The following is a 15,864-nucleotide window of genomic DNA, read 5'->3' as shown; positions in this document are numbered from 1 at the left end:
GTTTGCTAGCTGCTGGGCTACGATAGGCGACGAAATACGATAAATACGCAATTATCTTTTATACACAGACGGCTAAGTAGCTAGCTAAGAAGAAATTGCTAAGGTTAGACAAATTAAACCGTTGTACTATAATGAAATGTAATAAAATGTAATGAAAATTTATACTACCTGCAGAGCGAATGCAAATGCGACCGCTCGCTCCAAACCGGATGTAGTATATCCACACACACAGACAGACACACACACACACACATACACATACAGACACATACACATACAGACACACACACATACACATACACATACACATACATACACATACACATACAGACACACACACACATAGATAGACAGACAGACACATAGACAGACAGACAGACACATAGACAGACAGACAGACACATAGACAGACAGACAGACAGACAGACAGACAGACACAGACAGACACAGACAGACAGACAGACAGACAGACAGACAGACAGACAGACAGACAGACAGACAGACACATATACACACACACACACACACACACACACACACACATACACAGACAGACAGACAGACAGACAGACAGACAGACAGACAGACAGACAGACAGACAGATACAGACAGACACATACAGACAGACAGACACATACAGACAGACAGACACATACAGACAGACACATACAGACAGACAGACACACACACAGACAGACACACACACACACACACACAGACAGACACACACACACACACACACACACAGACAGACACACACACACACACATACACATACAGACACATACACATACAGACACACACACATACACATACACATACACATACATACACATACACATACAGACACACACACACATACACATACAGACACAGACACACATACACATACAGACACACACACACATACACATACAGACACACACACACATACACATACAGACACACACACACATACACATACAGACACACACACACATACACATACAGACACACACACACATACACATACAGACACACACACACATACACATACAGACACACACACACATACACATACAGACAGACGGACACACACAGACAGACGGACACACACAGACAGACAGGTGAATCCATTCTACAGACCAGGAGTGTAGTGCTGAAGGAGAGATTGGTGCACTAAGGGATGGGGCTGCACCCTAAAAGGCCCCCTATTCCCTCTTGGGCCTAGTGAAAAGAGGTGGACTATATAGGGATTAGGGTTCCATGTGGGACACAGTCGTGGTTATTACAGAGATACTAGACGTTGTGTATTAGGGTTCCATGTGGGACACAGCCGTGGTTATTACAGAGATACTAGATGTTGTGGATTAGGGTGCCATGTGGGACACAGCCGTGGTTATTACAGAGATACTACATGTTGTGGATTAGGGTGCCATGTGGGTAGGGTTGCACATTTTTGGGGAATATTCCGAGGTGGAAACATCCCTTGAGATTTGATGGGAATATATGGGAATTAACGGAAATGTATGCAAATTAATATTAATACCATTTAAATGTAAATGTTTTTTTTGCATTGGATATACTTGCTATGTCCTCATTGAGATTTTACAGACGTGTTCAATACGCCTTATTTATACACTTTTGTAATATTTATGAAATGCATATTGTTATATTTGGAGGCACTTGTTTGTTTTTCCTTTTCCTCCAACCCCCTTCGATGTGTAGAACGGATGTGGGTGGAGCCAGGTCTACATAAGGGTGCAACTTTCAAAAAATCCCAAAAGCTCTGACGAAGGCCGTGTGGCCGATACGTAAGCTTATTAAATATCGGTGATACTATCAAGAGCAGTGTGTCGTTTCCTTTTTCCTTCATCTTGTTCAATTGTTGCTAGCACCTGCAAATAAGATTGCTCAGATGTGCGAGTGCCTTTTGAATTTTGCATTGGATATATTTGCCATATTATATGGAGACAGAAGCATAAACCTTTTACCTTATCATAAGTAGACATAATTATTAAATCCTTCCAATAGAAATTTAAAAAATCAATTTAGTTACGAATTGAACTTGAATTAAATGAGTTGACGCTTCACATGGGATGATTTCACTGAACAACAAAAGAAAGGGAATATTGAATGATCCCAAATGATCCATCTCCCAAAGACATTTTCAACATACATCTGTAAAATGATAGTCTAGAAACTAAAGCTTTGGTTGTCTTCCTCTCGGGCTTCCTTGTCTTCTCCCTGGATCTCCTCAATGCCCACCTCTCTAACATCAAACTCTGAGGCCTCATCTTCACTGTCACTTTCCAACCTTGTTGAGGATGGCTTGTTGTCAGGCTCAAAAAGCCTCAAATTTGCCCAGATGGACACCAATTTTTCAGCCATTGTATTGGTCTGCCTGTTGCGTGCTTTGGTGTGTGTGTTTCCAAAAAAGGACCAGTTGCGTTCTGAGGCGGCTGATGTTGGTGGGATTTGGAGGATAGAGGCAACAGAGGAAAGAGCCTCAGATCCACAAAGTCCCTTCCACCAGGTGGCTGATGAGATACGTTGGCACGACTGCCATATTGCATCTCCATCCCAAAGCCCTTGCTTTAAAGTGTACTTCGCCAGACTGCCAAGAACCTTGCCCCCATCCAGGCCAAGGTGACGAGACATGGTAGTGATGACACCATAGGCCTTGTTGATCTCTGCACCAGACAGGATGCTCTTGCCAGTATACTTGGGGTCCAACATGTACGCTGCAGCGTGTATGGGCTTCAGGCAGAAGTCTTCATGCTTTTTGATGTATTTCACAACAGAATGTGGTGCTCTTATTCTTCTCACTTTGCTTGGTGAGGTAGATTGTTGCTATAACCTCTCGAGGACAGGGGTGCCGCTAGCGGCACTCCTCCCACACTCCATTGAAAAGGCAGAGCGGCAAATTCAAAAAATACATTTTTTTAAAATATTTAACTTTCACACATTAACAAGTCCAATACAGCATATGAAAGGCAGACATCTTGTGAATCTAGCTAACATGTCCGATTTTTAAAATGTTTTACAGGGAAGACAAAATATGTAAATCTATTAGCTAACCACCTTAGCAAAAGACATTACTTTTCTTACTCCATCAGTTTTTTACTCCATCAGCAGCTATCACAAATTCGACCAAATGAAGATATATATAGCCACTAACCAAGAAACAACTTCCTAAGATGACAGTCTGATAACATATGTATTGTATAGCATATGTTTTTTTTGAAAAATGTGCATATTTATGGTATAAATCATAAATTACATTTCAGCTACACTCAAAAACTGCACCGAAAGCAGCCATAACATTTACAGACACCAACATCAAATACCTAATTACTCCTCATAAAACATTTCGGAGAAATACATACTGTGCAGCAATTGAAAAACAGGATTCTTGTGATTCCAGACAATATTTCCGATTTATGAAATGTTTTACATCGAAAACTAAATGTAGCGCTAAATTAGCATAGCCACGCCAGACAGACACACTTGGGCGCGCGCGACCAGTTGACATGCACGACAGATATATGAAATAACATTATAAATTTGGTCTTACTTTGGCTGATCTTTCATCAGAATGTTGATCAAGTTGTCCTTAGTCCAGAATAGTCGTTCAATCCATTCAGAATGGCAACTTTCCATCTTCCTTTAGCAGGGGTACTAGTCGAGTGGCATGGATCTCTCCAAAGTAAACAAAGGAAACATTACAGAACACGGCAAAACTCCCGAAAAAATTCAAATAATCTGATTAAACTATATTGAAAAAACATACAGTACGATGACATGGTCTCATTTATCAAATCAAATTCGAGCTGGAGATAGTTCACATCAGAAACGGCAGCAAAACAAAACATGATATCTCTCCCAAGTCGCGCGCTTCTGACTTCCTGAAATTGACAGTCACGCCAAAGAAATAGGTCTTATTTCACGTCAGAACAAGATAAACGCAAGATTTCTCTTCTGACGTCCTCTTGACACCCAGAGGAAGGCGTACGAGGTGTGTTTCGGGTCATAGGTGGCATGACCATGTATAGGCAGAGCGTTGAAGCGAGCATAAACATCTTGCATTTTACTTCCTGGTCGGGGAAAGTGCTGCCAAAGGACTTGTGTTCCACTCAGAGAAAAAATTAAAACGGTTTTAGAAACTATAGACTCTTTTCTATCCAACAGTATTAACAATATGCATATTGTAAGAGCAAAAATATATTAAGAGGCCGTTTGAAAATTTGCACATATTTTCCAGTTTTCCAAAGCGCCCCCTATAGCCCCAAAAGGATAACTTGATGACCCTTCATATACCTAACCATTTCCTTGGTTCTCTTGTAGAGTGTATCCATTGTTTTCAGTGCCATGATGTCCTTGAGGAGCAGATTCAATGCATGAGCAGCACAGCCAATGGGTGTGATGTGAGGGTAGGACTCCTCCACTTTAGACCAAGCAGCATTCATGTTCGCGGCATTGTCTGTCACCAGTGCAAATACCTTCTGTGGCCCAAGGTCATTGATGACTGCCTTCAGCTCATCTGCAATATAGAGACCGGTGTGTCTGTTGTCCCTTGTGTCTGTGCTCTTGTAGAATACTGGTTGAGGGGTGGAGATGATGTAGTTAATTATTCCTTGCCCACGAACACCCATCAGAGATGATTGCAATACAGTCTGCTTTCTCTATGATTTGCCTGGCCTTCACTTGAACTTTGTTGAACTCTGCGTCCAGGAAATGAGTAGATAAAGCATGTCTTGGTTGGAGGGGTGTATACTGGGGGAAGAACATTCAGAAATCTCTTCCAATACACATTTCCTGTGAGCAACAGAGGTGAACCAGTTTCATACACAGCTCGAGCAAGACATTCATTAGCATTTCTCTGACTACGTTCCTCTATTGAGTCAAAAAAGCATCTGATTCTAGGAGGACCATGAGCTGTTGCTATCGAATAGAAGTAGAGGGACCTTTGTCAGAGGTTGGTTGTTGTGAGCGCTGAGGGAACTTTATGCACTTGGCCAGATGATTCTGCATCTTTGTTGCATTCTTCACATATGATTTGACACATTATTTGCAAATGTACACCGCTTTTCCTTCTACATTAGCTGCACTGAAAGGTCTCCGCACATCATATAGTGCCCGTGGCATTTTCATGTAAAGATTTGATTTTTTAAAATAACTTTCAACAAAAAAAAAATCCATATACAAATAAATATTTAAGCAGTTAGATTAAACAACTCCTTTGTAATGTAAATGCTTTAAAATGAAAAGTATGGAAACAGGTGAATTAACACTCCTCAGTTAGCACGCTCAATAAAGCTAAAACCCACATGGTAGCAAAGACTAACTAGCAGAAATTGTTAACAAGTTAGAAATTATTTAAACACACTTTGCTGTAGGCTTTTTTTTAACAAAAAATTATGTATGTAAAATATAATATTCACCCCACCCAGTATTGTAATAAAAACTTACCAGAAAGCATGTTGTCATTGGCTCAGACAGTGTAGTAGCGTGGGCTCAATAGCATCTCATTAGTTTGCAAGATCTTGAGAGTCAGCTGTACATGTGATGGACGAATGCACTGTGCATGCGGAGGGTTGCAATTCCATTGAATTGGGGATAGTTTAACCAAAATATACCACAAGACCTAGAATTGCCTTATGTTTATCCCACAAAAAAAGGTTCACTGTTATAAGCAAACTTTTTTTTGATGAACTTAAGCAAAATACCCTTAAGTTCTCATGGAAAATTTCCCGGAAAGTTTCCAATCCTTTGCAACCCTACAAGTTGGACACAGCCGTGGTTATTACAGGGATACTACATGTTGTTCACAGAGAGACAGCATTTTCTGAAGGAGACACAGTTAGACTCAGAAGATTAACACAGGCTGTCAGATGTGATTGGGCTCAGCAATGTCATGGTATTTGTGTCTGTGTGTTGTGGGGTGTCTGTATCTGGCATATGTGTGTACATGTGTTTGATTGTATTTTGTCCCTGGTGGCCAAAGTTGGTAAGTTACATTTTTATCCGACCTGAGGCCAGAAGGGCCACTGGAAGGCTGGCAAGCAGACAGACACACACACACACACACACACACACACTGGTCTGGGCCTCTGTTTCGCCTCCCCTGCCTCCCCGTCATCTTTGGCAGCAGTGGCAGACCGCGCTCTGTGCCCGGCCAGTCCATATGGCCATGCTTTGACAAATGACATGACCCTTAGGTTAAAGTCTGAAGGCCCATGAGTTGCCATTCTAACACGTTTCAGTTCCCTCTGCATGTAGTCTACAGCATGGAGGATATTAATACCTAACACTTCCCTTGTGACTGATGCCTTCAACAACATAACATCTCTCTTTTATCTTCTCTCTTTCTCTCACCTTTTCTCTTTCTGTCTCTGTCTCTTTCTCTCTTTTCTTTCTCTCCCTCTCCCTCCTCTCTCTTTCTCTCCCTCCTCTCTTTCTCTCCCTCTTCCTCCTCTCTCTCTCTCTCCCTCCCCCTCCTCTCTCTCTCTCTCCCTCCTCTCTTTCTCTCTCCCTCCTCTCTTTCTCTCCCTCTTCCTCCTCTCTCTCTCTCCCTCCTCTCTCTCTCCCTCCTCTCTCTCTCCCTCCTCTCTCTCCCTCTCCCTCCTCTCTCTTTCTCTCCCTCTCCATCCTCTCTCTTTCTCTCCCTCTCACTCCTCTATTTCTCTCCCTCTCCCTCCTCTATTTCTCTCTCTCTCTCTCTCTCTCTCTCTCTCTCTCTCTCTCTCTCTCTCTCTCTCTCTCCCTCCCCCTTCTCTCTCCCTCCTCTCCTTCTCTCACTCTTTCTCCTCTCTCCCTTTCTCCTCTCTCTCTCTTTCTCTCTCTGTCTCTCCTTCAGATTCTGCTGGGAATTTTCTTCATCCTGTTCGCTCTGCTGTTTGTTGTCGCTCTGTTCATTTCAAAGTAAGTAGACTCATGTACACCTAACCTGCCATATAAATGTAATGCAGAGTCACTCTTATTTACTACAACACATAGGTATAACTGTTTCTGGGTACGATAGTAATAGTTAGTATAGATAGTACAGGCCCACGTCACACAGACAGTGTTGTTACTAAGACTCATGAGTCACACAGACAGTGTTGTTACTAAGACTCATGAGTCACACAGACAGTGTTGTTACTAAGACTCATGAGTCACACAGACAGTGTTGTTACTAAGACTCATGAGTCACACAGACAGTGTTGTTACTAAGACTCATGAGTCACACAGACAGTGTTGTTACTAAGACTCATGAGTCACACAGACAGTGTTGTTACTAAGACTCATGAGTCACACAGACAGTGTTGTTACTAAGACTCATGACTCACACAGACGTCAACTCTAGTAATTGTAGTTAGTGTAGCCAGTAAAGTTGCAGGGTCCTGGCAGTGTGATTGTAGTTAGTGTAGTCAGTAAAGTTGCAGGGTCCTGACAGTGTGATTGTAGTTAGTGTAGCCAGAGAAGTTGCAGGGTCCTGACAGTGTGATTGTAGTTAGTGTAGCCAGTAAAGTTGCAGGGTCCTGACAGTGTGATTGTAGTTAGTGTAGCCAGTAAAGTTGCAGGGTCCTGGCAGTGTGATTGTAGTTAGTGTGGCCAGTAAAGTTGCAGGGTCCTGACAGTGTGATTGTAGTTAGTGTGGCCAGAGAAGTTGCAGGGTCCTGACAGTGTGATTGTAGTTAGTCTAGCCAGTAAAGTTGCAGGGTCCTGACAGTGTGATTGTAGTTAGTGTAGCCAGAGAAGTTGCAGGGTCCTGACAGTGTGATTGTAGTTAGTGTGGCCAGAGAAGTTGCAGGGTCCTGACAGTGTGATTGTAGTTAGTCTAGCCAGTAAAGTTGCAGGGTCCTGACAGTGTGATTGTAGTTAGTGTAGCCAGAGAAGTTGCAGGGTCCTGACAGTGTGATTGTAGTTAGTGTAGCCAGTAAAGTTGCAGGGTCCTGACAGTGTGATTGTAGTTAGTTTAGCCAGTAAAGTTGCAGGGTCCTGGCAGTGTGATTGTAGTTAGTTTAGCCAGTAAAGTTGCAGGGTCCTGACAGTGTGATTGTAGTTAGTGTAGCCAGAGAAGTTGCAGGGTCCTGACAGTGTGATTGTAGTTAGTGTAGCCAGTAAAGTTGCAGGGTCCTGACAGTGTGATTGTAGTTAGTGTAGTCAGTAAAGTTGCAGGGTCCTGACAGTGTGATTGTAGTTAGTGTAGCCAGTAAAGTTGCAGGGTCCTGACAGTGTGATTGTAGTTAGTGTAGCCAGAGAAGTTGCAGGGTCCTGACAGTGTGATTGTAGTTAGTGTAGTCAGTAAAGTTGCAGGGTCCTGACAGTGTGATTGTAGTTAGTGTAGCCAGTAAAGTTGCAGGGTCCTGACAGTGTGATTGTAGTTAGTGTAGCCAGAGAAGTTGCAGGGTCCTGACAGTGTGATTGTAGTTAGTGTAGCCAGAGAAGTTGCAGGGTCCTGGCAGTGTGATTGTAGTTAGTGTAGCCAGTGAAGTTGCAGGGTCCTGACAGTGTGATTGTAGTTAGTGTAGCCAGTAAAGTTGCAGGGTCCTGGCAGTGTGATTGTAGTTAGTGTAGCCAGTAAAGTTGCAGGGTCCTGACAGTGTGATTGTAGTTAGTGTAGCCAGAGAAGTTGCATGGTCCTGGCAGTGTGATTGTAGTTAGTGTAGCCAGTGAAGTTGCAGGGTCCCGACAGTGTGATTGTAGTTAGTGTAGCCAGAGAAGTTGCAGGGTCCTGACAGTGTCATTGTAGTTAGTGTAGCCAGTAAAGTTGCAGGGTCCTGGCAGTGTGATTGTAGTTAGTGCAGCCAGTAAAGTTGCAGGGTCCTGACAGTGTGATTGTAGTTAGTGTAGCCAGTAAAGTTGCAGGGTCCTGACAGTGTGATTGTAGTTAGTGTAGCCAGAGAAGTTGCAGGGTCCTGACAGTGTGATTGTAGTTAGTGTAGCCAGTAAAGTTGCAGGGTCCTGACAGTGTGATTGTAGTTAGTGCAGCCAGTAAAGTTGCAGGGTCCTGACAGTGTGATTGTAGTTAGTGTAGCCAGAGAAGTTGCAGGGTCCTGACAGTGTGATTGTAGTTAGTGTAGCCAGAGAAGTTGCAGGGTCCTGACAGTGTGATTGTAGTTAGTGTAGCCAGAGAAGTTGCAGGGTCCTGACAGTGTGATTGTAGTTAGTTTAGCCAGTAAAGTTGCAGGGTCCTGGCAGTGTGATTGTAGTTAGTTTAGCCAGTAAAGTTGCAGGGTCCTGACAGTGTGATTGTAGTTAGTGTAGCCAGAGAAGTTGCAGGGTCCTGACAGTGTGATTGTAGTTAGTGTAGCCAGAGAAGTTGCAGGGTCCTGGCAGTGTGATTGTAGTTAGTGTAGCCAGTGAAGTTGCAGGGTCCTGACAGTGTGATTGTAGTTAGTGTAGCCAGAGAAGTTGCAGGGTCCTGACAGTGTGATTGTAGTTAGTGTAGCCAGTAAAGTTGCAGGGTCCTGACAGTGTGATTGTAGTTAGTGCAGCCAGTAAAGTTGCAGGGTCCTGACAGTGTGATTGTAGTTAGTGTAGCCAGTAAAGTTGCAGGGTCCTGACAGTGTGATTGTAGTTAGTGTAGCCAGAGAAGTTGCAGGGTCCTGACAGTGTGATTGTAGTTAGTTTCGCCAGTAAAGTTGCAGGGTCCTGACAGTGTGATTGTAGTTAGTGTAGTCAGTAAAGTTGCAGGGTCCTGACAGTGTGATTGTAGTTAGTGTAGCCAGTAAAGTTGCAGGGTCCTGACAGTGTGATTGTAGTTAGTGTAGTCAGTAAAGTTGCAGGGTCCTGACAGTGTGATTGTAGTTAGTGTAGCCAGTAAAGTTGCAGGGTCCTGACAGTGTGATTGTAGTTAGTGTAGCCAGTAAAGTTGCAGGGTCCTGACAGTGTGATTGTAGTTAGTGTAGCCAGAGAAGTTGCAGGGTCCTGACAGTGTGATTGTAGTTAGTGTAGTCAGTAAAGTTGCAGGGTCCTGACAGTGTGATTGTAGTTAGTGTAGCCAGTAAAGTTGCAGGGTCCTGACAGTGTGATTGTAGTTAGTGTAGCCAGAGAAGTTGCAGGGTCCTGACAGTGTGATTGTAGTTAGTGTAGCCAGAGAAGTTGCAGGGTCCTGACAGTGTGATTGTAGTTAGTGTAGCCAGTAAAGTTGCAGGGTCCTGACAGTGTGATTGTAGTTAGTGTAGCCAGTAAAGTTGCAGGGTCCTGGCAGTGTGATTGTAGTTAGTGTAGCCAGAGAAGTTGCAGGGTCCTGGCAGTGTGATTGTAGTTAGTGTAGCCAGTGAAGTTGCAGGGTCCTGACAGTGTGATTGTAGTTAGTGTAGCCAGTAAAGTTGCAGGGTCCTGGCAGTGTGATTGTAGTTAGTGTAGCCAGTAAAGTTGCAGGGTCCTGACAGTGTGATTGTAGTTAGTGTAGCCAGAGAAGTTGCATGGTCCTGGCAGTGTGATTGTAGTTAGTGTAGCCAGTGAAGTTGCAGGGTCCTGACAGTGTGATTGTAGTTAGTGTAGCCAGAGAAGTTGCAGGGTCCTGACAGTGTGATTGTAGTTAGTGTAGCCAGTAAAGTTGCAGGGTCCTGGCAGTGTGATTGTAGTTAGTGCAGCCAGTAAAGTTGCAGGGTCCTGACAGTGTGATTGTAGTTAGTGTAGCCAGTAAAGTTGCAGGGTCCTGACAGTGTGATTGTAGTTAGTGTAGCCAGTAAAGTTGCAGGGTCCTGACAGTGTGATTGTAGTTAGTGCAGCCAGTAAAGTTGCAGGGTCCTGACAGTGTGATTGTAGTTAGTGCAGCCAGTAAAGTTGCAGGGTCCTGACAGTGTGATTGTAGTTAGTGTAGCCAGTAAAGTTGCAGGGTCCTGACAGTGTGATTGTAGTTAGTATAGCCAGAGAAGTTGCAGGGTCCTGACAGTGTGATTGTAGTTAGTGTAGCCAGAGAAGTTGCAGGGTCCTGACAGTGTGATAGTAGTTAGTGTAGCCAGTAAAGTTGCAGGGTCCTGGCAGTGTGATTGTAGTTAGTTTAGCCAGTAAAGTTGCAGGGTCCTGACAGTGTGATTGTAGTTAGTGTAGCCAGTAAAGTTGCAGGGTCCTGACAGTGTGATTGTAGTTAGTGTAGCCAGTAAAGTTGCAGGGTCCTGACAGTGTGATTGTAGTTAGTTTAGCCAGTAAAAGTGCAGGGTCCTGACAGTGTGGTTGTAGTTAGTGTAGCCGGTAAATTTTGAGTGTGCTGTCATATCTCATATCTGATAACATTTCATATGGATTTATGATGCATGGTTAAACTAATGTGAAATGGTTTGTGTCTGTTATAGTAACGTGATGTTAATGTTAAATGGTTTGTGTCTGTTATAGTAACATGCTGTTTAACTAATGTTAAATGGTTTGTGTCTGTTATAGTAACGTGTTGTTTAACTAATGTGAAATGGTTTGTGTCTGTTATAGTAACATGTTGTTTAACTAATGTTAAATGGTTTGTGTCTGTTATAGTAGCGTGTTGTTAATGTTAAATGGTTTGTGTCTGTTATAGTAACGTGTTGTTTAATGTTAAATGGTTTGTGTCTGTTATAGTAACGTGCTGTTAATGTTAAATGGTTTGTGTCTGTTATAGTAACGTGCTGTTTAACTAATGTTAAATGGTTTGTGTCTGTTATAGTAACGTGCTGTTTAACTAATGTTAAATGGTTTGTGTCTGTTATAGTAACGTGATGTTAATGTTAAATGGTTTGTGTCTGTTATAGTAACGTGCTGTTTAACTAATGTGAAATGGTTTGTGTCTGTTATAGTAACGTGTTGTTTAACTAATGTTAAATGGTTTGTGTCTGTTTTAGTAACGTGATGTTAATGTGAAATGGTTTGTGTCTGTTATAGTAACGTGATGTTTAACTAATGTTAAATGGTTTGTGTCTGTTTTAGTAACGTGATGTTTAACTAATGTTAAATGGTTTGTGTCTGTTTTAGTAACGTGATGTTAATGTGAAATGGTTTGTGTCTGTTATAGTAACGTGTTGTTTAATGTGAAATGGTTTGTGTCTGTTATAGTAGCGTGTTGTTTAATGTGAAATGGTTTGTGTCTGTTTTAGTAACATCGTGTTAATGTGAAATGGTTTGTGTCTGTTATAGTAACATGCTGTTTAACTAATGTTAAATGGTTTGTGTCTGTGAATGTACGCGCCTGTGAACAATCATTTCCTTGGAAGAGAACTAAACTAGTCTGTTCTGTTCTGCAGTTTGGACAAAGCTCTTCACTCTGCTGGCATCAGTTCTGGCTTCATGGTGTTTGGCACCAACCTCACCAACCCTCTGAATGAACTCCTGCTGACTCTACAGCCTGTGAGTACTGTGTGTGTGTGTGTGTGTGTGTGTGTAGATGAATGCACTTACTGTAAGTCGCTCTGAATAAGAACGTCTGCTAAATGACAAAAGGTTTAAGTGTTTGTGTGTGTATATGTGTATGCCATGTGTGTCTGCACGCAGCCTTTGAGTATACTGAAGCCCCTCTTTCCTTAAAGTGGGATAATGTTTCAAGCCGTTGGCATCAGTGGGATAATGTTTCAAGCCTTTGGCATCAGTGGGATAATGCTCCATGCCGTTGGCATCAGTGGGATAATGTTCCATGCCGTTGGCCTCAGTGGGATAATGTTCCATGCCGTTGGCCTCAGTGGGATAATGTTCCATGCCGTTGGCCTCAGTGGGATAATGTTCCATGCCGTTGGCCTCAGTGGGATAATGTTCCATGCCGTTGGCCTCAGTGGGATAATGTTCCATGCCGTTGGCCTCAGTGGGATAATGTTCCATGCCGTTGGCCTCAGTGGGATAATGTTCCATGCCGTTGGCCTCAGTGGGATAATGTTCCATGTCGTTGGTCTCAGTGGGATAATGCTCCATGCCGTTGGCCTCAGTGGGATAATGTTCCATGTCGTTGGTCTCAGTGGGATAATGCTCCATGCCGTTGGCCTCAGTGGGATAATGCTCCATGCCGTTGGCCTCAGTGGGATAATGTTCCATGCCGTTGGCCTCAGTGGGATAATGTTCCATGTCGTTGGTCTCAGTGGGATAATGTTCCATGCCGTTAGCCTCAGTGGGATAATGTTCCATGCCGTTGGTCTCAGTGGGATAATGTTCCATGCCGTTGGCCTCAGTGGGATAATGTTCCATGCCGTTGGCCTCAGTTGGATAATGTTCCATGCCGTTGGCCTCAGTTGGATAATGTTCCATGCGTTGGTCTCAGTGGGATAATGTTCCATGCCGTTGGCCTCAGTGGGATAATGTTCCATGCCGTTGACCTCAGTGGGATAATGTCCCATGCCGTTGGCCTCAGTGGGATAATGTTCCATGCCGTTGGCCTCAGTGGGATAATGTTCCATGCGTTGGTCTCAGTGGGATAATGCTCCATGCCGTTGGTCTCAGTGGGATAATGCTCCATGCCGTTGGTCTCAGTGGGATAATGTTCCATGCCGTTGGTCTCAGTGGGATAATGTTCCATGCCGTTGGCCTCAGTGGGATAATGTTCCATGCCGTTGGCCTCAGTTGGATAATGTTCCATGCGTTGGTCTCAGTGGGATAATGTTCCATGCCATTGGCCTCAGTGGGATAATGTTCCATGCCGTTGGCCTCAGTGGGATAATGTTCCATGCCGTTGGCCTCAGTTGGATAATGTTCCATGCGTTGGTCTCAGTGGGATAATGTTCCATGCCATTGGCCTCAGTGGGATAATGTTCATAATTTTTGTCGATCTCGTATTATCTACAATAATGAATTATATTACTAAAACAGTACAGGTCACACGGGGTCAAGCAGTATCTTTTACCATAATAATACATTATTAAGTACATGCCATTTTCCAGGCCATTTTACATTACTTTTAGAACTTACTTTATCATCAGTGTGGAATGGTAAGTGGCTCGGTAGAGATTTAAATTAGTAGTTCAATGTATTTTACTTTAACTTGATGTTAGTAGTGGAATGGTAAGTGGCTCGGTAGAGATTTAAATGAGTAGTTCAATGTATTTTACTCTAACTTGATGTTAGTTGTGGAATGGTAAGTGGCTCGGTAGAGATTAAATGAGTAGTTCAATGTATTTTACTTTAACTTGATGTTAGTTGTGGAATGGTAAGTGTTCCGGTGCCTTGGTATATAATCGTTCCATAGCCACCCTACGTCATCGTTCTCAAATCAGCTAATTAGATCAAGAAGTATTAAAGAGAGCATGGGTCCCAAATGGCACTCCATTCCCTATATAGTGCACTGCTTTTGACAAGATCCCTATGGTGCCATTTAGGACACAGTCAGAGAGATGTCCTGGCCATTGATTTCTGCAATTAGAGTAGGATACTTTAATTAAAATATATTATTCCCCCAGGACCCATGGCGAAGGAGAATAATCACCACCACATTACTGGCGTATTCATAATGTCTTCTCTGTGATGTGAATGACCAAAACCCTGGGTTCCTAATCCCAACATAGTGCACTACTTTTGAGAGATAGAGGGAGGGAGAGAGAGTTGTCGAAATACAGTTGAAGTCGGAAGTTTACATACACTTAGGTCGTTTTTTAACCACTCCACAAATTTCTTGTTAACAAACTATAGTTTTGTCAAGTCGGTTAGGACATTTACTTTGTACATGATACAAGTAATATTTCCAACAATTGTTTACAGACAGATTATTTCACTTATAATTCACTGTATCACAATTCCAGTGGGTCAGAAGTTTACATACTCTAAGTTGACTGTGCCTTAAAACAGCTAGGAAAATTCCAGAAAATGGTGTCATGGCTTTAGAAGCTTCTGATAGGCTAATTGACATAATTTGAGTCAATTGGAAGTGTACCTGTGGATGTATTTCAAGGCCTACCTTCAAACTCAGTGCCTCTTTGCTTGACATCATGGGAAACTCAAAAGAAATCAGCCAAGAACTCAGAAAAAAACATTGTAGACCTCCACAAGTCTGGTTCATCCTTGGGAGCAATTTCCAAACGCCTGAAGGTACCACATTCATCTGTACAAACAATAGTACGCAAGTATAAACACCATGGGACCATGTAGCCGTCATACCGCTCAGGAAGGAGATGCGTTCTGTCTCCTAGAGATGAACGTGCTTTGGTGCGAATAGTGCAAATAAATCCCAGAACAACAGCAAAGGACCTTGTGAAGATGCTGGAGGAAACGGGTACAAAATTATCTATATCCACAGTAGAATGATTCCTATATTGACATAACCTGAAAGGCCGCTCAGCAAGGAAGAAGCCACTGCTCCAAAACCGCCATAAAAAAGCTAGACTACGGTTTGCAACTGCACATGGGGACAAAGATCGTACTTTTTGGAGAAATGTCTTCTGGTCTGATGAAACAAAAATAGAACTGTTTGGGCATAATGACCATCGTTATGTTTGGAGGAAAAAGGGAGAGGCTTGCAAGCCGAAGAACACCATCCCAACCGTGAAGCATGGGGGTGGCAGCATCATGTTGTGGGGGTGCTTTGCTGCAGGAGAGACTGGTGCACTTCACAAAATAGATGGTGTCATGAGGATGGAAAATGATGTGGATATATTGAAGCAACATCTCAAAACATCAGTCAGGAAGTTAAAGCTTGGTCGCAAATGGGTCATCCAGATGAACAATGACCCCAAACAAACTTCCAAAGTTGTGGCAAAATGGCTTACGGAACACAAAGTAAAGGTTTTGGAATGGCCATCACAAAGCCCTGTCCTCAACCCTATAGAAAATGTGTGGGCAGAACTGAAAACGCATGTGCGAGCAATGCTACCAAATACTAATTGAGTGTATGTAAACTTCTGACCCACTTCTAATGTGATAAAAGAAATAAACGCTGAAATACATCATTTTCTCTACTATTATTCTGACATTTCACATTCCTAAAATAAAGTGGTGATCCTAACTGACCTAAAA

General features: G+C 42.9%; 1 protein-coding gene across 2 annotated transcripts in view; it reads left to right on the top strand.

Moving 5' to 3' along the window:
* lmbrd1 (LMBR1 domain containing 1) overlaps positions 1 to 15,864 on the top strand; it is a 212,046-nt gene that overhangs the window by 137,054 nt on the left and 59,128 nt on the right. For both annotated transcript variants that reach the window (XM_055901726.1, XM_055901724.1), the window contains exons 11-12: positions 6,839 to 6,903; positions 12,183 to 12,285. In XM_055901726.1, the coding sequence (XP_055757701.1) occupies positions 6,839 to 6,903; positions 12,183 to 12,285 (168 nt within the window). The remainder of the gene's footprint in view (positions 1 to 6,838; positions 6,904 to 12,182; positions 12,286 to 15,864) is intronic.

Source organism: Salvelinus fontinalis, chromosome 37, assembly GCF_029448725.1.
Source record: "Salvelinus fontinalis isolate EN_2023a chromosome 37, ASM2944872v1, whole genome shotgun sequence".
NCBI lineage: Eukaryota > Metazoa > Chordata > Actinopteri > Salmoniformes > Salmonidae > Salvelinus > Salvelinus fontinalis.
Note: the sequence above shows the minus strand (reverse complement) of the source record. Positions and strands in the feature narration are given on the sequence as shown.